The sequence below is a fragment of the Somniosus microcephalus genome, chromosome 8, assembly GCF_052327205.1.
Source record: "Somniosus microcephalus isolate GS21.2 chromosome 8, FLI_Smic_1.0, whole genome shotgun sequence".
NCBI lineage: Eukaryota > Metazoa > Chordata > Chondrichthyes > Squaliformes > Somniosidae > Somniosus > Somniosus microcephalus.
Genome location: NC_140994.1, coordinates 194607923 through 194629941, shown reverse-complemented (window position 1 = coordinate 194629941; position 22019 = coordinate 194607923). Strand labels below are relative to the sequence as shown.

General features: G+C 42.2%; 1 protein-coding gene across 4 annotated transcripts in view; it reads right to left on the bottom strand.

Annotated features, from left to right (window-relative positions):
• The window catches only part of LOC147113999 (uncharacterized), a 74865-nt gene extending 53187 nt beyond the window's left edge, over positions 1 to 21678 (bottom strand). The window contains exons 1-5 of one of the 4 annotated variants that reach the window (XM_085995481.1): positions 21551 to 21678; positions 6697 to 7771; positions 6037 to 6098; positions 3793 to 3831; positions 2260 to 2333 (exon numbers count right to left, since the gene is read on the bottom strand). In XM_085995481.1, coding sequence (XP_085851607.1) covers positions 2260 to 2333; positions 3793 to 3831; positions 6037 to 6098; positions 6697 to 7635 — 1114 coding nt within the window. In that variant the 5' untranslated portion in view covers positions 7636 to 7771; positions 21551 to 21678. Of the gene's footprint in view, positions 1 to 2259; positions 2334 to 3792; positions 3832 to 6036; positions 6099 to 6696; positions 7772 to 20466; positions 20568 to 21320; positions 21417 to 21550 lie in introns of those variants that run through there. The other 3 variants (XM_085995477.1, XM_085995479.1, XM_085995480.1) reach the window with 3 other exon arrangements.
• Positions 21679 to 22019: the final 341 nt, after the last annotated feature.

The following is a 22019-nucleotide window of genomic DNA, read 5'->3' as shown; positions in this document are numbered from 1 at the left end:
GTTCAGGTTTGGGCTGATAAATGGCAGGTAACATTCGCGCTACATAAGTGCCAGGCAATGACTATCTTCTTTTTTATTTGTTTTTATGGGATGTGTCGCTAGCAAGGCCAGCATTTATTGCCCATCCCTAACTGCCCTTGAGAATGTGGTGGTGAGTCGCCTTCTTGAACCGCTGCAGTCCATGTGATGAAGGTACTCCCACAGTGCTGTTAGGTAGGGAGTTCTAGGATTTTGACCCAGCGACGATGAAGGATCGGCGATATACTTCTAAGTCAGGATGATGTGTGACTTGGAGGTGGTGGTGTTCCCATGCGTCTGCTGCCCTTGTCCTTCTAGGTGGAAGAGGCCGTGGTTTGGGAGGTAGTGCCAAAGAAGCCTTGGCGAGTTGCTGCAGTGCATCTTGTAGATGTACACATTGCAGCCACGGTACGCTAGTGGTGGAGGGAGTGAATGTTTATGGTGGTGGATGGGGTGCCAATCAAGCGGGCTGCTTTGTCCTGGATGGTGTCGAGCTTCTTGAGTGTTGTTGGAGCTACACTCATCCAGGCAAGTGGAGAGTATTCCATCACACTCCTTACTTGTGCCTTGTAGATGGTAGAAAGGCTTTGGCGAGTCAGGAGGTGAGACACTAGCTGCAGAATACCTAGCCTCTGACCTGCTCTTGTTGCCACAATATTTATGTGGCTGGTCCAGTTAAGTTTCTGGTCAAGGTGACCCCCAGGATGTTGATGGTGGGGGATTCGGTGATGGTAATGTCATTGAATGTCATGGGGCTGGAATCCATTATTAAGGGAGTAGTAGCAGGACATTTTGAAAAGCATAAAACAATCAAGAGGAGTCAATATGGTTTTATGAAAGGGAAATCGTGTTTGACAAATTTATTAGAGTTCTTTGAAGATGTAATGGGCAGCATGGATCAAGGGGAACCAGTAGATGTAGTGTATTTGGATTTCCAAAAAGCATTCGATAAGGGGCCACCTAAAAGGTTACTGCACAAGATAAGAGCTCATGCTGTTGGGGGTAATATATTAGCATAGATAGAGGATTGGGATAAATGGGTCATTTTCAGGTTGGCAAACTGTAACTAGTGGGGTGCCACAGGGGGTCAGTGCTGGGGCCTCAACTATTTACAATCTATATTAATGACTTGAATGAAGGGACCGAGTGTACTGCAGCCAAATTTGCTGACAATACAAAGATAGGTGGGAAAGCAAGTTTTGAGGAGGACACAAAGAGTCTGCAAAGAGATAGAGACAGGTTAAGTGAGTGGGCAAAAATTTGGCAGATGGAGTACAATGTGGGAAAATGTGAGGTTATCCACTTTGGTAGGAATAATAGAAAAACAAAATATTATTTAAATGGAGAAAGACTACAGAGTGTTGCGGTACAGAAGGATCTGGGTGTCCTCGTACATGAAACGCAAAAAGTTAGCATGCAGGTACAGCAAGTAATTAGGAAGGCAAATGGAATGTTAGCCTTTATTGCAAGGGGGATGGAGTATAAAAGTAGGTAAGTCTTGCTACAACTGTACAGGGCGTTGGCGAGACCACACCTGGAGTACTGCGTACAGTTTTGGTCTCCTTATTTAAGGAGGGATATAGTTGCATTGGAGGCAGTTCAGAGAAGGTTCACTAGGTTGATTCCTGAGATAAAAGGGTTGTCTTATGAGGAAAGGTTGAGCAGGTTGGGCCTATACTCATTGAAGTTTAGAAGAATGAGGTGTGATCTTATTGAAACATATAAGATTCTGATGGAGCTTGACAGGGTAGATGCTGAGAGGATGTTTCCCCTCGTGGGGGAACCTAGAACTAGGGGGCATAGTTTCAGGATAAGGGGTCGCCCATTTAACGGAGATGAGGAGGAATTTCTTCTCTCAGAGGGCCGTGAATCTCTGGAATTCTCTACTCCAGAGAGCTGTGGAGGCTGAGGCAGTGAATATATTCAAGGCGGAGATAGACAGATATTTGAACTACAGGGGAGTCAAGGGTTATGGGGAACAGGCAGGAAAATGGAGTTGAGGCCAAGATCAGATCAGCCATGATCTTATTGAATGGCGGAGCTGGCTCGAGGGGCCGAATGGCCTACTCCTGCTCCTATTTCTTATGTTCTTAAATCACTGCTGAGCTATGTGGGAGTGATATTCAACTAGTAAAAATGGTTGCATTGAGAGATATAGTAAATACCTACGAAATTAAAAATGAAACATGGAACAAAACTGTGATTGCCCATCATCAGTAGTGTAATTGAGTTTATCTTTACCTGCACTTCTTTTGACCTTCACCTTTTTTTTGAGTACAACCGTTGTAACCTTGCTCTTCTCAACCGGACTTTTCCTGCATGCAACCACAAAAATACAGCTGTAATACATTTTAATAAGCGAACAACAGAGGTTTCAACTAAGAAGCAAGTTGCAACCATGATAAATGAAATACAATGAAGACTAAAGTTAATAATTTTCATGAATCCAGACACAGTTAAATGTTGTCTAAATTTCCTACCGGAATTGAGTAACAGGCTATGCCAGTTACTATTTAAATTTGTAACAAACTGGGTGATTACACTAAAGTTAGACACTAATGTACAATATAATTAGTTTTGTAAATTTTAAAACTGGATACTTTCTAAAATCCTAGTAAGAAACTTAAAATGGAAGAACCTTTATATACTTAAGCTGGCCTTCTCAGAAGACAAAAGGCAAAATACTGCCGATGCTGGAATTCTGAAATATAAACAGAAAATGTTGGAAATACTCAGCAGGTCAGGCAGCATCTGTGAAGAGAGAAACAGAGTTAATGATTCAGGTCTGTGACATTGTGTCAGAACTGGAAAATGCTACAGGTGCAGGGAAAAGGGAAGAGAGGAGGAAAGAACAAAATACCCCTTCTCTTTTGTTCCTGCCTCCTCTCCGCCCCCTCCTTTTCCTGCACCTGCTTAAAACCTATTACATCTGCAACATTTTCCAGTTCTGACAAAAGGTCACAGAATTAAAATGTTAACTCTGTTTCTCTCTCCCCAAATGCTGCCTGGCCTGTTGAGTGTTTCCAGCATTTTCTGTTTACTTTTCAGAAGACAACCTGTCAAATGGAGACTCTGAGTTGAGCTGTGCCACAGTTAGCCCTCCATTTGCAACAACTGATTTTGACTTTGTACAATTATCAGTCAGTCCACACCCAGTATAAGAAGGTCCAAGAACCAGGTTTCATTTTGTCCACTATGGATTTACCAACAGAATTGTTGTCTCCTTTGTTCAGCTCTTATGAATGTTCCTGGGTTTGAAGGAACTCTGGCCGACAGGAGACAAAGACTACCTATTCATGCCTGTTTGGCTATTTTAACTCCAGTAGCAAAATCTCAATAATCCTTTCGTACAGTGTTTGTCATTAGATTTGTCCCCCAAAATCCCCATGTCAAAGATAATGTATTTTGATGGGGCGTGCACACATCTTGTTAGACTCTGTCCTTGCTTGACACTGCTGAACATTTTGCAAGTCTGTCACAGTAAGCAACTGATCAAGCAAAGGATTCACCCACCAAAAAAAACCCAGTAAAACCAGGATTTGCTATTGCAGGTCAGTCGATCAACTGAAACTATAGCATCCAAGCCGGGAATGAAAAACAAGAATTCAAGCTCACTCCTTCACTAACCATGTAAATAAATCCAATCATACACTCCATTCCACCCGTCTAATGTTCCAAAATTCGAGCACTTTAACTACCAAACCATTTCTAACACCTATGAATTGGTGGACTATCTCTACCCACACAGCTCTTGCTGAATGTAGTTTCACTTACTTTGCAACTGTTAGTTCTCCAGGGACCCAATCTGGGTAGCTAGAAATAAGCATAAAAAATGTTAAATTGATTAACAATGGAACAGGGCACTATAACGAAGCACCCGTAAATAAATGGTCACATGACAGGAAGAAAAGTTTTCCATCGAGGAAAAAATACACTCCCGAATTATTCATTTTCCACAGAAAGTATACACAACAGTTACTAAAAAATTTCAAGAATCAGTGAACTAAACAATTTTTTTCAACTTGCCTTTTCTTAACTGCCAACGTATCTCAGCTATAAGAATATAGGCTTATGAGGGTATTTAGTGGGATTAGGCATTGCAAGAGTTAAAGGTCCCAAGTTTTGGCTGGAACTGCTCGTCTGCAAATTAAATTGGGTTTAGATTTTCAAACTGCGTTTTGGCAGGTGCAGGATAACGTACGATCACAAGAATCCTTGCTGATGCTAGAAGCGGGGGGAAAGAACAGTTTGAGACTTGAAGCTGTTATCTCTTATCTCTCTTCTCTGACGGTGGGTATGCGCTGAGAGCTTTTGTAACTTGTTGAAATATAATCAAATATAATCCCCTTTCACTATTTTTCAGTATTAAGCTTTGCTAGATTGTAATTTAAAATTAAGTTTGCTAGACTAGTTTTATTTCTCCTTTATTAGAATTTATTTAAGAGAATGCTGTTTAAGATAGGATTTCTTTACAGCTATAATGGTCGTTAGTTTCAAGGTCCCCATTAAACTGCTGAACAAGGAAAGCTTGCAGAGGGGCTAAAAACAAAGATACAGCATTACAGTGTCTGTGCCTGGACATGTACATGCTGGGCTCATGACTGGGTAGAACAGGGGGTATGGAAGATACATGATTGGATGAATGTTGCTGCAATTTCATTTTGGGATATAACTGTAGGGGCTTGGGCTTTTCTCAGTGTAGAGGATTGAGCTGAGGGTACGACAACAGGGTGCCTACGGTATGGGGAACGGTTTACGCCTTCTATCCAAGGATCAACGGAGTAATGTAATTCTCAACTGTTCCTTGTAAACTGATCAAATACTGCATGAATTAAGTCTCATTTATGCTTAAATAAAAACTATAACTGGGGTCAGCTTCGAACTATTGGACAGACAGTCCAAAGGGACTATAAGTTTATTACACTTCATCCTGTTTAATTATATTATGATGAGGTGGTTATTCAATTTGTCAAGAGTTGTAGCCATGGTGAGCACAAAAATAATCCATTTTGTGTTGTACAAATAACTACAATACCTCACCGAGTCTTCATTATTAAGGTGGAAAGTATCCTGCATATAAGCCCAGTGTATGAACAGGAGGAAATGGGGTGCTTTGAGTGTTACGATACTGTAACGTGAGTTATGTGACACTCCTCTCGTGCCTTTTCTTGAGATTTAAACAAATCTATAGTCAAATTTAACAGTAGAGCTTTAATAGCATCAGCACAGTAAAATCTGTGTCTGTTCTCCAAGAAATATAGTGGCTTTCAGTCACCTCAGCCCTACTCTCTTAACTCATTCCCTAAATGCATCCACCTGTACCTCTTCCCTCATAAAACCCTTGTCCAAACACATCTTTTCAAACTTTCCTAACCTCTCGTCCCTGCCTTAGCATCCAGTCCTCTTATTATTTCTCTGAAAAGCATTTTAGGACTTCTTGAACATTAAGGGCACTACATAAATGCAAGTTGTTGTTGCTACAGTAATAGCCAAGCTCCACATTTATTCTATTCTATTCAATTAACAGATTTCCAAGGCAAACATCCCACCCATTCTGGCACTTTACACCTTATGCTATTCAGTCTATCAAGTACACAACACAACAGGGAGTACTCAAAATAAACTGAGATTACCTTATTTTCACACATCAAAATAAAATCATAACAGTAAGTTTTATAGATAACTTGTATCATGACTGAAGGGATATATTTGTGCATGAACAGAAGATGTGAATTTAAGCACTGTCTGAAATTAGGCTGCAACGTGTAAGGTATCAATGATACCCATAGTATAATTTCAGCAATTAATGTCACAAAATCAGATCAGCGTCTCTTATGTAAGCATCATGAAACCTCATACCCCAACCATAAAAAATGTATTGGTGAAAGCACAGAAGTCATTGATCAGTTCCTAACAAAAAGTTATTAAATGACATGCACTTTCTAAAGTAGCGGGCAAGGTAGCTTGTGTAATGGATGAATTGATCAATTCCTAACAGTAAGTTAACAAATTACGTACACTCTCTGAAGTAGCAGGCAACGTAGTTTGTGTAATGGATCATTCATATGTTCATTCCAATCCTATACAACATGAAAAAAAGATTAGATTGCTTTGATAACAAGAGATGGTACAATTATAAACAGTATACATTTTAGCCTCACAGAAACCAGAATTATACATATCCAAGGCTATATGAAGTAGAATTAATTTTGTTCATGTACAGTAAATTGAGGAATAGCATTTAAGTGTGCATTGTATAGAGAAGTTGATCACATGCTAGCTGATTAAAGAGTACCATAGCTCAAATGTGGCAGTCTCTAGTCAATGACACCAGAATTCCATTTAAAAGTCGCACCGATTTTACAACTCCGTGTTTTGATTATAACATTGTAACTTATGGTTATTTATTATTCTGTATTCCATTTGGACAAATCTGGATATGAAATGTGAGGGCCAGCAACACTTAATACAGTTATTCACAATCAAAGTGGAGGTTAAGTAAAATTAAGTGAAATAGAATTGTCAAACAACATTTTATATGTAGTTATTTAGATTTGTTCACCAGTATAATGAAACAGAATAATAAATTCATAACCATGAGTTGCAATGTTATAATTTAATCAGGGAGAACAGATGATGTTAGAAATCAAAAGAATGAGATATGATCAAGTGACTGACCTGCAGAGTATCAATGATTTTGTCACACAGTGAGCAACAGTGTGGGAGCACTACTGGCAAGTAACCAAGGAAATCCTTGATGTTTTGCGCAATAGGAGTTCTCCGTTTTCTCTCAAGGAGAGACAGTTCTTCTGCACATGGAAAAGGAAGCTCCTCAACTATTTCATAATCGGATTCGGATTCAGAATCAGAATCAAATTTACTTAGATGATGTGGTGACTCAGAGAAATGCCTCTCTTTTTTATGAAAACCATCACCACTTATTCCTTCGTGTTCAGATCCAGGACATGACTCTCCAGAGGAAGGATCATAGCCATAGTTAACCAGAGGTTTGCGCACAGTGTCTTGACTTTCAGAACTCCTTTTTTTCAGCGGTTTTTCTTCAATCCCGTCATCACGAGAAGTCCTGCTGGAATGGCTTTGTTGTGGAGAACTGTCACCTTTGCTGTGTTTCAAAGATGCTCTTTTCTTTTTAATCTGCTTAAGAATCTTTGGCAAGGAGTCAAGTGTAAGTTTGTCTTTAGGATAGCTCTCTACTTCATCCAGATCCTTAGATGAAAGGCCAAGGGCAGCTAAAATGTTACTAGTCTTCTGTGGACCAACTGGTTTCTTAACACGTGACAACAGCTGCTTTTGATGTCCAGCCTCAAAGGAAGGCAAATTACTGTTAGCAGTGTTGATTTTGCAAGAAGATGCATCACTTGAAGTCTGACATTGAGACTGCAGTCGAACACCTTGCAGTTCAAAACTGTGACAGGGTTCCACATCTTGCTCAATTTTCTGATCCCTTCTTAAATGTATTGTACCAAATGGAATTTGGCCCAGTTTCTCAAGTTCTATTTGAACAATATGAGAATGGTCTGATGTAGAAAGGTCAACATTTGCATCTTGAAAATGAACCTTTTTAGCAAAACCAATTATATTCTGACCCTTTGACATTTTGGCAGAAGAGAGTGGCTACATCAAGTCTGCTAAAAGTAGGTTGGACCTTCAGTAATAAGTAGCAGGAAGTTCGAGAAAAGCTGTCCAGCTTGATAAAAATGACTAACTAAATAATTTCGCCAATGTTGCCAAGCTGAAAGAAAAAGAAAAAGATTAAATCCAGCAACAAGGCCTTCAAGTCAGCTGCAAGCTCAGAACTTTAAAAACAAGTAACTGCAACATTTCCACAGTAGTTTGAACAGGTATTTGGAAAACTATAAAAATAATTCAAAATAATGTTTTCATTTACAGCAATTTCAACATGTACAGACAGATGTCCACAAAATATGGAAAATTGGGAATCTATAAGGGAAGAGAGAGGGTGGATGAGGGCAGTACAGTTGATGTTGTGTATATGGATTTTCAAAACGTGTTTGATAAAGTACCACATATTAGGCTTGCTGGCAAAATTGAAGCCCACGGATAAAAGGGGCAGTAGCAGCATGGATACAAAATTGGCTAAGGGATAGAAAACAGAGAGTTGTGGTGAATAGCTGTTTTTTTGGATTGGAGCGAGGTATACACTGGCATTTCCCAAGGTTCAGTACTAGGACCATTGCTGTTTTTGATATACATTAATGACTTGGACTTGGGGGGGTACAGGGCACAATTTCAAAATTTGCAAGTGACACAAAACTTGGGAGTGTCGTAAACAGTGAGGAAGATAATAATAGACTTCAAGTGGACATAGGCGGGCTGGCGGAATGGGCGGACACAAGGCAGATGAAATTCAATGCAGAAAAGTGTGAGCTGATACATTTTGGTAGGAAGAATGAGGAGAGACCATACATGCTAAATGGTACACTTTTAAAGGGGGTGCAAGACAAATCTTTGAAGGTGGCACGACAGGTAAACAAAGCAGTTAATAAAGCATATGGGATCCTGGGCTTTATAAATAGAGGCATAGAGCACAAAAGCCAGGACGCTATACTAAACTTAAATGAAATATGAGTTCGGCCCCAGCTGGAGTATGTGACAATTCTGGGCACCACAATTTAGGAAGGAAAAGAAGGCTTTGGAGAGGATACAGAAGAGGTTTACTAGAATGATTCCAGGGATGAGGGATTACAGTTACTTGGATAGTCTAGAAAAGCTGGGGTTGTTATCCTTAGAGCAGAGAAGGCTGAGAGGAGATTTGATAGAGTTGTTTAAAATCATGAAGGGTTTAGATAGAGTAAATAAAGATAAACTGTTTCCAATGGCTAAAGGTTCGACAACGAGGGGGCATAGGTTTAAGGTTATTGGCAAAAGAACCAAAGGTGACATGAGGAAAAACTATTTTTATGCAACGAGTGGTTAGGATTTGGAATGCATTGCCTGATAAGGTGGTGGATACAGATTCATTAGTAGCCTTCAAAAGGGAATTGGATAAATACTTGAAGGAGAAAACATTGCAGGTATATGGGGAAAGCACGGAGGAGTGGGACTAACTGGATCGCTCTTCGAAAGAGCTGGCGCAGACTCAATAGGCCAAATTGCCTCCTTGTGTGTTGTACTATTCTATGATTCGATGATAGACATAACTAGGTAGGAGAGCCTGAATGATCAGTCCATTAACATTACTTGTCTTGTTTAATGAGACAGGGTTCATTAGTAATCTCCTAGTAAGGGATCCTCTGGGGAAGGGTGATCATATGATAGAATTTTACATTGCATTTGAGTGTAACGTACTTAACAACAACAACTTGTATTAATATAGCACCTTTAACGTAGTAAAACGTCCCACGGTGCTTCACAGGAGTATTAAAAGACAAAAAAAAATTGACACTGAGCCATATAAGTACGAAACTAGAGTATTAAACTTAAATGAAGACAATTACACAAGTACGAGGGGAGAATTGGCTAAGATAGATTCGGAAATTAGATTAAAAAGTATGACGGTAGATAAGCAATGGTGAACATTTAAAGAAACATTTCATAATTCTCAATGAATATACATTCCACTGAGAAATAAAAACTCCACGGCAAAAGTGATCCATCCATGACTAACTAAAAAAGTTATGGCTAGTATTAGACTAAAAGAGTCTTATAATTTTGCCAAGCGTAGTAAGCCTGAGGATTGGGAGAGTTTTAGAAACCAGCAAAGAATGACCAAAAAATTGATAAAGAGGGAGAAAATAGAATGAGAGTAAATTAGCAAGAAATATACAAACAGATTGTAAGAGCTTCTACAAGTATGTAAAAAGAGAGTAGTGAAAATAAACGTGGGTCCCTTAGAGGTAGAGACAGGAGAAATTATAGTGGGGAATAAGGAAATGGCAGTGACGTTAAACCAATATTTTGTATTTGTCTTCAAAGTAGAAGACACAAAAAACATACCAGAAATAGTGGGGAACCAAGGGGCTATTGAGAGTGAGGACCTTAAAGTAATTAATATTAGTAAAGAAAAAGTACTGGAGAAATTAATGGGACTAAAAGCTGACAAATCCCCTGGACCTGATGGCCTCCATCCTAGAGTTCTTAAAGAGGTAGCTGCAGAGATAGTGGATACAATGGTTGCCATCATCCAGAATTCCCTAGATTCTGGAATGGTCCCAGTGGATTAAAAGGTAGCAAATGTAACACTGCTATACAAGAAAGGAAGGAGAGAAAACACAGAACTACAGGCCAGTTAGCCTGACATCAGTCTTCGGGAAAATGCTGGAATCCATTATTAAGGAAATGGTAACAGGGCATTTAGAAAATCATATGATTAGGCAGAGTTTTATGAAAAGGAAATTGTGTTTGACAAATCTTTTTGAGGATGTAACTAGCATGGTAGATAAAGAGGAATCAGTGGATGTAGTATATTTGGATTTCCAAAAGGCATTCGATAAGGTACCACATGAAGGTTATTGCACAAGGGTTCATGGGGTTGGGAGTAATATATTAGCATGGATTGGTCAAAGGACAGAAAATGGAGTAGGAATATACGGGTCATTTTCAGGTTGGCAGGCTGTCACTAGTGGGGTGCCACAAGGATCAGTGCTGGGGCCTCAGCTATTTACAATTTACATCAATGACTTAGATGAAGGGGCTGAGTGCAATGTATCCACGTTTGCTGACGATACAAAGCTAGGTGGGAAAGTAAGCTGTGTGGAGGACACAGATAGTCTGCAAAAGGATATAGACAGGTTAAATGAGTGGGCAAGAAGTTGGCAGATGGAGTATTATGTAGGGAAATGTGAATTATTCACTTTGGTACGAAGAATAGAAAAACAGAATTATTTAAATGATGAGAAACTATTAAATGTTGGTGTTCAATGGAATTTAGGTGTCCTTGTACATGAAACACAAAGTTAACACGCAGGTACAGCAAGCAATTTTTTAAAAATTCGTTCATGGGATGTGGGCGCCTCTGGCAAGGCCAGCATGTATTGGCCATCCCTAATTGCCCTTGAGAAAGGGGTGGTGAGCCGCCTTCTTGAACCACTGCAGTCGGTGTGGTGAAGGTACTCCCACAGTGCTGTTATGGAGGGAGTTCCAGGAATTTGACCCAGCGACAATGAAGGAACGGCGAGGTATTTCCAAGTCAGGATGGTGTATGACTTGGAGGGGACGGTGTTCCCATGCGCCTGCTGCCCTTGTCCTTCTAGGTGGAAGAGGTTGTGTTTGGGAGGTGCTGCCGAAGGCAACTTGGTGAGTTGCTGCAGTGCATCTTGTAGATGGTACACACTGCAGCCACGGGACGCCAGTGGTGGAGGGAGTGAATGTTTAAGGTGGTGGATGGGGTGCCAATCAAGCGGGTTTGCTTTGTCCTGGATGGTGTCGGGCTTCTTGAGTGTTGTTGGAGCTGCACTCATCCAGGCAAGTGGAGAGTATTCCATCACACTCCTTACTTGTGCCTTGTAGGTGGTGGAAAGGCTTTGGGGAGTCCGGAGGTGAGACACTCGCCGTAGAATACCGAGCCTGACCTGCTCTTGTTGCCACAGTATTTATGTGGCTGGTCCAGTTAAGTTTCTGGTCAATGATGACCCCCAGGATGTTGATGTGGGGGATTAAGCGATGGTAATGCCGTTGAATGTCAAGGGGAGGTGGTTAGACTCTCACTTGTTGGAGATAGTCATTGCCTGGCACTTGTGTGGCGCGAATGTTACCTGCAACTTATCAGCCCAAGCTTGAACATCGTCCAGGTCTTGTTGCATGCGAGCATGGACTGCTTCATTATCTGAGAAGTTGTGAATAGCACTGAACACTGTGCAGTCATTAGCAAACATCCCCATTTCTGACCTTATGTTGGAGGGAAGGTCATTGATGAAGCAGCTGATGATGGTTGGGCCTCGGACACTGCCTGAGGAACTCCTGCAGCGAGGTCCTGGGGTTGTGATGATTGCCCTCCAGCCACCACAACCATCTTCTTTGTGCTAGGTATGACTCCAGCCAGTGGAGAGTTTCCCCCCCCAATTCCCACTGACTTCAGTTTTACTAGGGCTCCTTGATGCCAGACTCAGTCAAATGCTGCCTTGATATCAAGGGCAGTCACTCTCACCTCACCTCTGGAATTCAGCTTCTTTGTCCATGTTTGGACCAAGGCTGTAATGAGGTCGAGATCCGAGTGGTCTTGGCGGAACCCAAACTGGGCATCAGTGAGCAGGTGCCGCTTGATAGCACTGTCAATTACACCTTCCATCACTTTGCTGATGATTGAGAGTAGACTGATGGGGCAGTAATTAGCCGGGTTGGATTTGTCCTGTTTTTTGCGGACAGGACATACCTGGGCAGTTTTCCACATTGTCGGATAGATGCCAGTGTTGTAGCTGTATTGGAACAGCTTGGCTAGAGGTGCGGCTAGTTCTGGAGCACAAGTCTTCAGCATGACAGCTGGGATGTCGTTAGGGCCCACAGCCTTTACTGTATCCAGTGCACTCAGCCGTTTCGTGATATCACGTGGAGTGAAACGAATTGGCTGAAAACTGGCTTCTGTGATGGTGGGGACCTCAGGAGGAGGCTGATGTGGATCATTCACTCGGCACTTCTGGCTGAAGATGGTTGCAAACGCTTCAGCCTTGTCTTTTGTACTCATGTGCTGGGCTCCACCATCATTGAGGATGGTGATAGTCAGGAGCCTCCTCTTCCCGTTAGTTGTTTAATGGTCCACCACCATTCAGAGCTTTGACCTGATCCATTGATTGTGGGATCGCTTAGCTCTGTCTATAGCATACTGCTTCCGCTTTTTAGCATGCATAGAGTCATACAGCACAGAAAGAGGCCCTTCGGCTCATCGTGTCCGCGCCAGCCATCAAGCCCTGTCTATTCTAATCCCATTTTCCAGCACTTGGTCCGTAGCCTTGTATGCTATGGCGTTTCAAGTGCTCATCTAAATGCTTCTTGAATGTTGTGAGGGTTCCTGCCTCTACCACCCTTTCAGGCAGTGAGTTCCTGATTCCAACCACCCTCTGGGTGAAAAAGTTTTTCCTCAAATCCCCTCACCTTGAAACTATGCCCCTCTACTAAGGGGAAAAGTTCCTTTCTATCTACCCTATCTATGCCCCTCAATCAGGTTCCCCCCTCAGCCTTCTCTGCTCTAAGGAAAACAACCCCAGCCTGTCCAGTCTCTCTTCATAGCTGAAGCACTCCAGCCCAGGTAACATCCTGTTGAATCTCCTCTGCACCCTCTCCAATGCAATCACATCCCTCCTATAGTGTGGCGACCAGAACTACACACAGTATTCCAGCTGTGGCCTAACTAGTGTTTTGTACAGCTCCATCATAACCTCCCTGTTCTTATATTCTATGCCTCGGCTAATGAAGGCAAGTATCCCATATGCCTTTTTAACCACCTTATCTACCTGTCCTGCTGTCTTCAGCAGTGGGTAGTCCTGTGTTGCAGCTTCCCCAGGTTGGCACCTCATTTTTAGGTACGCCTGGTGCTGTCCTGGCATGCTCTTACACACTCCTTATTGAACCAGGGTTGGTCCTCTGTCTTGATGGTAATGGTAGAGTGAGGGATATGCTGGGTCATGAGGTTACAGATTGTGGTGGAATACAATTCTGCTGCTGCTGATGGCCCACAGTGCCTCATGGATGCCCAGTTTTGAGCTGCTAGATCTGTTGAGTCTATCCCATTTAGCACGGTGATAGTGTCACACAAGACAATGGAGGGTGCCCTCAGTGTGAAGATGGGACTTCGTCTCCACAATGACTGTGCGGTGGTCACTACTACAAATACTGTCATGGACAGATGCAACTGCAACAGGTAGATTGGTGAGGACGAGGTCAAGTTGGATTTTCCCTCGTGTTGGTTCTCTCACCACCTGTCGCAGGCCGAGACTGGCAGCTATGTCCTTCAGGACTCGGTCAGTGGTGGTGCTACCCAGCCACTCTTGGTGATGGACATTGAAGTTTCCCCACCCAGAGTACAATTAGGAAGGCAAATGGTACGTTGGTCTTTACTGCAAGGGGTTGGAGTACAAGAGTAAGGAAGTCTTGATACAATTGTACAAAGCTTTGGTGAGACCATACCTGGAGTACTGTGCAGAGTTTTGGTCTCTGTACGCAAGGAAGGATATACCTGCCTTAGAGGTGGTGCAACGAAGGTTCACTAGATTAATTCCTGGTATAAGAGGGTTGTCCTATGAGGAGAGACTGAATAGACTAGGCCTATACTCTGGAGTTTAGAAGAATGAGAGGTGATCTCATTGAAACATGTAAGATTCTGAGAAGGCTTGACAGGGTACTTGCTGAGAGGCTGTTTCCCCTAACTGGAGAGTCTAGAACTAGGGGGCATAGTCTCAGGATAAGGGGTTGGCCATTTAGGACTGAGTTGAGGAGAAATTTCTTCACTCAGAGGGTTGTTGTTTAGGTGTCTTGTACCACAGAAACATAGAAGATAGGAGCAGCAGTAGGCCATTCAGCCCCTCGAGCCTGCTCCGCCATTCAATGAGATCATGGCTGACCGTCCAAATTCAGTACCCTGTTCCGGCCTTCTCTCCATATCCCTTGCTCCCTAGCCTTAACAAATATATCCAACTCCTTCTTGAATATATTTAATGAATTGGCCTCTACTGCCTTCTTTGGTAGAGAATTCCACAGGTTCACCACTCTCTGGGTGAAGAAATTCCTCCTCATTTCTGTCCTAAATGGCTTACCCCTTATCCTTAGACTGTGACCCCTGGTTCTGGACTCCCCGACCATCGGGAACATCCTTCCAGCATCTAGTCTGTCTAGTCCTGTTAGAATTTTATAAGTTTCGATGAGATCCCCTCTCATTCTTCTAAACTCCAGCGAGTACAAGCCCAATCGACCCAATCTCTCCTCATACGTCATTCCTGCCATCCCAGGTATCAGCCTGGTGAATCTACGCTGCACTCCTTCCATGGCAAGAATATCCTTCCTCAGATAAGGCGACCAAAACTGCACACAATACTCAAGATGTGGTCTCACCAAGGCCCTGTACAACTGCAGCAAGACATCCTTGTTCCTGTACTCAAACCCTCTCGCTATGAAGGCTAACATACCATTTGCCTTCTTAACCGCCTGCTGCACCTGCATGCTTACTTTCAGCGACTGGTGCACAAGGACGCCCAGGTCTCGTTGCACTTCCCCTTCTCCCAATCTATTGCCATTCAGATAATAATCTGCCTTCCTGTTTTTGACACCAAAGTGGATAACCTCACATTTATCCACGTTATATTGCATCTGCCATGCTTCTGCCCAATCACCCAACCTATCCAAATCATACTGGAGTTTCTCGGTATCCTCCTCACAGCACACACGCCCACCCAGCTTTGTGTCGTCTGCAAACATGGAGATATTACATCTAGTTCCCTCATCCAGATCATTAATATATATTGTGAATAGCTGAGGTCCAAGGACCGATCCCTGCGGTACCCCACTAGTCACTGCCTGCCACTCGGAAAAAGACCCGTTTATTCCAACTCTTTGCTTTCTGTCTGCCAACCAGTTCTCTATCCAAGTCAATACCTTGCCCCCAATCCCATGTGCCTTAATTTTGCATGCTAATCTCTTATGCGGGACCTTATCGAAAGCCTTCTGAAAGTCCAAATACACCACATCCACTGGTTCTCCCTTATCTATTTTACCAGTTACATCCTCAAAAAATTCCAGTAGATTAGTCAAGCACGATTTACCTTTTGTAAATCCATGTTGACTTTGTCCGATCTGGTCACTTTTTTCCCAAGTGTTCTGCTATTACATCCTTTATAATGGACTCTAGCATTTTCCCCACTACCGATGTCAGGCTTACCGGTCTGTAATTCCCCGTTTTCTCTCTACCACCCTTTTTGAACAGTGGGGTAACATTAGCTACCCGCCAATCCATGGGTACTGTTCCAGAGTCAATCGAATTTTGGAAGATGACCCGCAATGCATCTACTATTTCTAGGGCCACTTCCTTAATACACTAGGATGTAGATTATCAAGCCCTGGGGATTTATCAGCCCTCAATCCCATCAATTTCCCTAACACCATTTCCCTACAAATACTGATTTCTATCAGTTCCTCCCTGTCATTAGACCCTATGTTCCCCGACATCTTTGGGAGGTTATTTGTGTCCTCCTTTGCGAAGACAGAACCAAAGTATGTATTTAATTGGTCGGCCATTTCTTTGTTCCCCATTATAATTCCGCTGATTCTGACTGCAGGGGACCTACGCTTGACTTCACCAATCTTTTTCTCTTCACATATCTATAAAAGATTTTACAATCAGTTTTTATGTTCCATGCAAGCTTACTCTCATACTCTATTTTCCCCCTTTTAATTAATCCCTTTGTCCTCCTTTGCTGAATCCTAAACTGCTCCCAATCCTCAGGTTTACTGCTTTTTCTGGCCAATTTATATGTCCTCTCCTTGGATCTTATGCTATCCCTAATTTCCCTTGTTAGCCACGGTTGAGTCACCTTTTTTGTTTTATTTTTATGCCAAATTGGGATGAACAAATTTTGTAGTTCATCCATGCGATCTTTGAATGTTTGCCATTGCCCATCCACCGTCAACCCTTTGAGTGTCATTCCCCAATCAATCCTACCCAACTCGCGCCTCATACCATCGCAAACTCCTTTATTTAAATTCAGGACCCTAGTCTCCGAGTCAACTATTTCACTCTCCATCTTAATGAAGAATTCTATCATATTATGATCGCTCTGACCCAAGGGGCCTCGCACAACAAGATTGCTAATTAATCCTTTCTCATTACATAATACCCAGTCTAAGATGGCCTGATCTCTGGTTGGTTCCTCAACATATTGGTTCAGGAAACCATCCCATATACACTCCAGGAATTCCTCCTCCACAGTATTGTTACTAATTTGGTTAGCCCAATCTATATGTAGATTAAAGTCACCCATGATAACTGCTGTGCCCTTATTGCACGCTTCTTTGATTTCCCGTTTGATGCCATCCCCGACCTCCGCATTACTGTTTGGAGGTCTATATACCACTCCCACTAACGTTTTCTGCCCCTTGGTATTTCTCAGTTCTACCCATACAGATTCTACATCATCAGAGCTAATATCCTTTCTTTCAATTGTGTTAATCCCCTCTTTAACCAGCAATGCTACCCCACCTCCTTTTCCTTTTTGCCTATCTTTCCTGAATATTGAATATCCTGGGATATTCAGTTCCCAGCCTTGGCCACCCTGGAGCCATGTTTCTGTAATCCCAATCATATCATATTTGTTTACCTCTATTTGCGCAGCTAATTCATCCACCTTATTTCGAATGCTCCTTGCATTAAGGCACAAAGCCTTCAGGCTTGTTTTTTTAACGCTCTTAGATCTTTTAGAATTATTATTTACTCTGGCCAGGTTTGATTTAAATCCTTGATTTCTCTGCCTGCCACTTTTGTTTTTCTCCTTCCCGTCTTTTGCTTTTATCCTTGTTTCCCTTTCCTCTGTCTCTCCGCTCAGGTTCCCAACCCCCTGCCATTTTAGTTTAAACCCTCCTCCAGAGCATTAGCAAAAACTCCCCCTTGGACATCAGTCCCGGCCCTGCCCAGGTGCAAACCGTCTGTTTTCTACTGGTCCCACCTCCCCCAGAACCGGTTCCAATGTCCCAGATATTTGAATCCCTCCCCCTTTCACCATTCCTCTAGCCACATATTCAGCTGAAATATCTTTCTATTTCTACTCTGACTAGCACGTGGCACTGGTAGCAATCCTGGGATTACTACCTTTGAGGTCCTATTTTTTAATTTACCTCCTAACTCCCTATATTCAGCTTTTAGGACCTCATCCCGGTTTTTACCTATATCGTTGGTACCTATATGCACCACGACAACTGGCTGTTCACCCTCCCCTTCCAAAATGATCTGCAGCCGCTCCGAGACATCCTTGACCCTTACACCAGGGAGGCAACACACCATCCTGGAGTCTCGTTTGCGGCCGCAGAAACGCCTATCTATTCCCCTTACAATAGAATCCCCTTTCACTATAGCTCTCCCAGTCTTTTTCCTCCCATCCTGTGCAGCAGAACCACCCCTGGTGCCAGGAAGTTGGCTGCTGCTACCTTCCCCTGGTAAGCCCCCCCATCAGTATCCAAAGCGGTATATCTGTTTGAGAGCAGGATGGCCACAGGGGACCTCTGCACTACCTGCCTGCGCCTACTACTCTGCCTGTTGGTCACCCGTTCCCTCTCTGCCTGTGCCAGGACACCTAAATCCCACTGAACAGCAATATTTAATAGTTTCTCGCCATTTAAAAAATATTCTGTTTCTCTATTCTTCTACCAAAGTGAGTAACCCCACATTGTACTCCATCTGCCACCTTATTGCCCACTCAATTAACCTGTCTATATCCCTTTGCAGACTCTGTGTCCTCCTCGCAGCTTATTTTCCCACCTAGCTTTGTGTCATTAGCAAACCTGGATACATTGCACTCGATCCTTCATCTAAATCATTAATGTAAATTGTAAATATCGGAGGCCCAAGCACCGAGCCTTGCGGCACCCCACTAGTTACAGCCTGCCAATGTGAAATCGACCAGTTTATCCCTACTCGTTTTCTGTCCGTTAGCCAATCCTTTATCCATGCTAATACATGACCCCCAACCCAATATGCCCTTATTTTGTGTAACAACCTTCTATGTGGCACCTTATCAATTGCCTTTTCAAAATCCAAATATACTACTGGTTCCCCTTTATCTACCCTGCTAGTTACATCCTCAAAACACTAATAAATTTGTCAAACACTATTTCCCTTTCATAAAGCTATGTTGACTCTGCCTAATCATATTATGAGTTTCCAAGTGCCCTGTTACCACTTCCTTAATAATGAATTCCAGCATTTTCTGGATGACTGATGTCAGGCTAACTGGCCTGTAGTTCCCTGTTTTTACTCCCTCCTTTCTTGAATAGTGGTGTTACATTTACTACCTTCCAATCTGCTGGGACCATTCCTGAATCTAGGGAATTTTGGAAGATCACAGCCAATGCATCCACTATCTCTGCAGCCACCTCTTTCAGAACCCTAGGATGTAGGCCATCAGGTCCAGGGGCTTTGTTGGTTATTATTCCCATTAGTTTCTCAAGTACTTTTTCTCTACTGATAATAATGACTAAGTTCCTCACTCTCATTAGCCCCCTAGTTCCCCACTATTATTTTTGGTATACTTTTTGTGTCTTCTACTGTGAAGACAGATACAAAATAGTTTAAAATCTCTACCATTTCCTTGTTCCCCAATACTGTATAATTTTTCCTGTCTCAGCCTCTAAGGGACCACCGGTTGCTTTTGCTACTCTCTTCCTTTTTACATACTTGTAGAAGCTCTGTTTTTATATTTCTTGCTAATTCACACTCATTCTATTTTCTCCCTTTTTATCAATTTTTGGTCATCCTTTGCTGGTTTCTATAGCTCTCCCAATCCTCGGGCTTACTACTACTCTTTGCAACATTATAAGCCTCTTCTTTTAATCTAATACTATCCTCAACTTTTTTAGTTAGCCACGGATGGAACACTTTTCCCGTGGAGTTTTTATTTCTCAATGGAATGTATATTCATTGAGAATTTTGGAATATTTCTTTAAGTTATTACTTTAAATATTTTGCTATTTAATGTAATACTGAAATCTAATTGTTCCACTTTTGTGGTGCATTTTGATTCATGTGGCTATAAACAGAAAACACAAAATTACTGGGGGAAAAAGTGGAATATATACAATACTCAACATTAGCTCTACTGGGCACATAGACAAACATTTAGCCGTGCAAAATTTTCAGTTTATTCCCCGAGAATTAAAAAATACATCATTGCAGGCACCTTCTAACTGGGATTTGCCCTCATATTTGCTGGCCCAATCACATTCACCCTTGATCAGCACTGCTCTCAATTCCTTTGTGCAACCCTGAGCATGCATTAGTAAACACTATTGGGAAGCAGAAATAACACATCCTTCCTGTCATCAGTACGATTATCTTTTCTGCATGCTAGGACTTATGAGTTGGAGACACAGTTCTTTTTTCAGGTAAGGTTTTGCAACACAATTATCAAGTGTTTAATTTTTACGTCAGAAAAGTTGGCTGGCTCAAAAACAGAGAGTGACACAGACAAAGGGCATGACTATCACTTGTTTTTGCTTATACTGAAAATTCCTGATAACTTACAGAAAGGTTGATTTATTTTTTTCAATGCAAAAGTTGAAGAATTTCATTGCTTGGACATTTTTTCCCCACAAAAAAGCAAACAAAAAGGGAAACACAAACATCTTGGATAGTTCAACTGGTAGCAAACGTATGACTTAAAAGGAAAATATCCAGGAATTAGATCGGATATATATGCAAAGTTTGTGAATTGATGCATATGTTTGCAAAGTCATGAAATGTTAACTCTGTTTCTCTCTCCACAGATGCTGCCTGACCTGTTGAGTACTTCCAACATTTTCTGTTTTTATTCCACAGCAACTCTGTCTGGATGTGTCGTATAGATTGATTTCAAAGGGATAGAAGTTCCTACTTTTCTTACAGAAAGGGGGAAGGACGAATCAGAGACATATAAACACAAGATAAAATTTTAAGAGCAATTCAGAGAAACAAGGAGACAAAGTGGAAGATAAACAAATACAAAAAGTGTCAGAAATAGTTACAGTAGGAAACAAGCAGAGACACAGTTCCAGGAAGAGACTCCATTTTTAAAACTTTTATCTACAAGTAGCTCCTTGGGATTATAGATAAAATCATTAAAGCTTCTAAAAATGTCCCCTACATTGTCTTTATAGACCTAATTGTGCATGTACTTGAGAAAGTTCAACACCGAATGCTTTACACAAATATGATTAAGTATAAAACTAACATGGAATGCAAGATCTTTTTTTTAAACTTGCAAACCCTCTCATATAAATTATAAATTTTATTGTACGATGTGTTAAGTTGAATACTCCATACAGTGCACCATATGTGGTTCAAATAGCACTCAACTACGGCGCAAATGCTTAGCTTTTTTAAAATTTAAGATTGTCAGTAGAATAAAAACTACGTATTTTTAATTAGTAAACAGCAAACATGAGTTAGCTTTTTGAATACTGCGAGCAAAAATTTTCTTTGGGTGATTTCCCCTCCGAACAGGGAAGTTTTGTATCCACTGCCCCTGTATCCCTAACAGCGCCCCGGGTTTTTGCTCGACACAAACAGCCATCCCATTCGCGAAGAGTTGCGAACTGGCTGTCCCTTCATGTCGTCCTGACTGGTTCTCTGCTGGCCCCTTAGCTCCACTTACTTTCCCAGCGTGTCCTTCCCCACCATCTGATACAAAATGGTGGCGGCTCTGCCGCGAAGATGACAAACTACCGTTTAACGCCAGTCAGGCACCAACACTGACACGCCCCCCCCATTGCTCCTCCGGTGTCACCAACTCCCCCTCCCTCTTCCCGGTATATTAGATCCAAACGTTTTAAGCTTATTTCCCATTTTCCCCCCTCCCCTCTTTCTTTCACGCTGCTTTCCTACCTGCAGTTGCCTCTCGAGCGAGTGGAACCAGGCCTAGCAAACCCCCATAATGCAGCGCGTCGCAACAACACTGACTGCCAGGACTCCCACAGCGCACCACCATTTTTGCCAGGACTCCCACAGTACATTGCGCGTCACCCTTCTTACCAGGACCCCCACAGCGCACGGCGCGGCACCCTTCTTCTCAGGGCTCTGTGATTTGGGGCGCATATTTGCTGTGCGAGCGGGTCGCAGAGCCCTCGTTATGTAATTCATTTGTTCTCTTTCTCTCCTATGTTTGTGTGGTCTGGTGGAGCTGCAGATTTGTGGTGCTCCTTCACTTATGTTATATGCTTAATAAAACGTTACTCTTTCTAACAACTCACAGCTACACCGACTATTTAAAGAGGTATCAACACATGCTGGCAGTGGTGGTAGTAATTGTTTAAAGCAACTTTTATTTTTTTTGGTGGTCATATGTGGTGGCAGG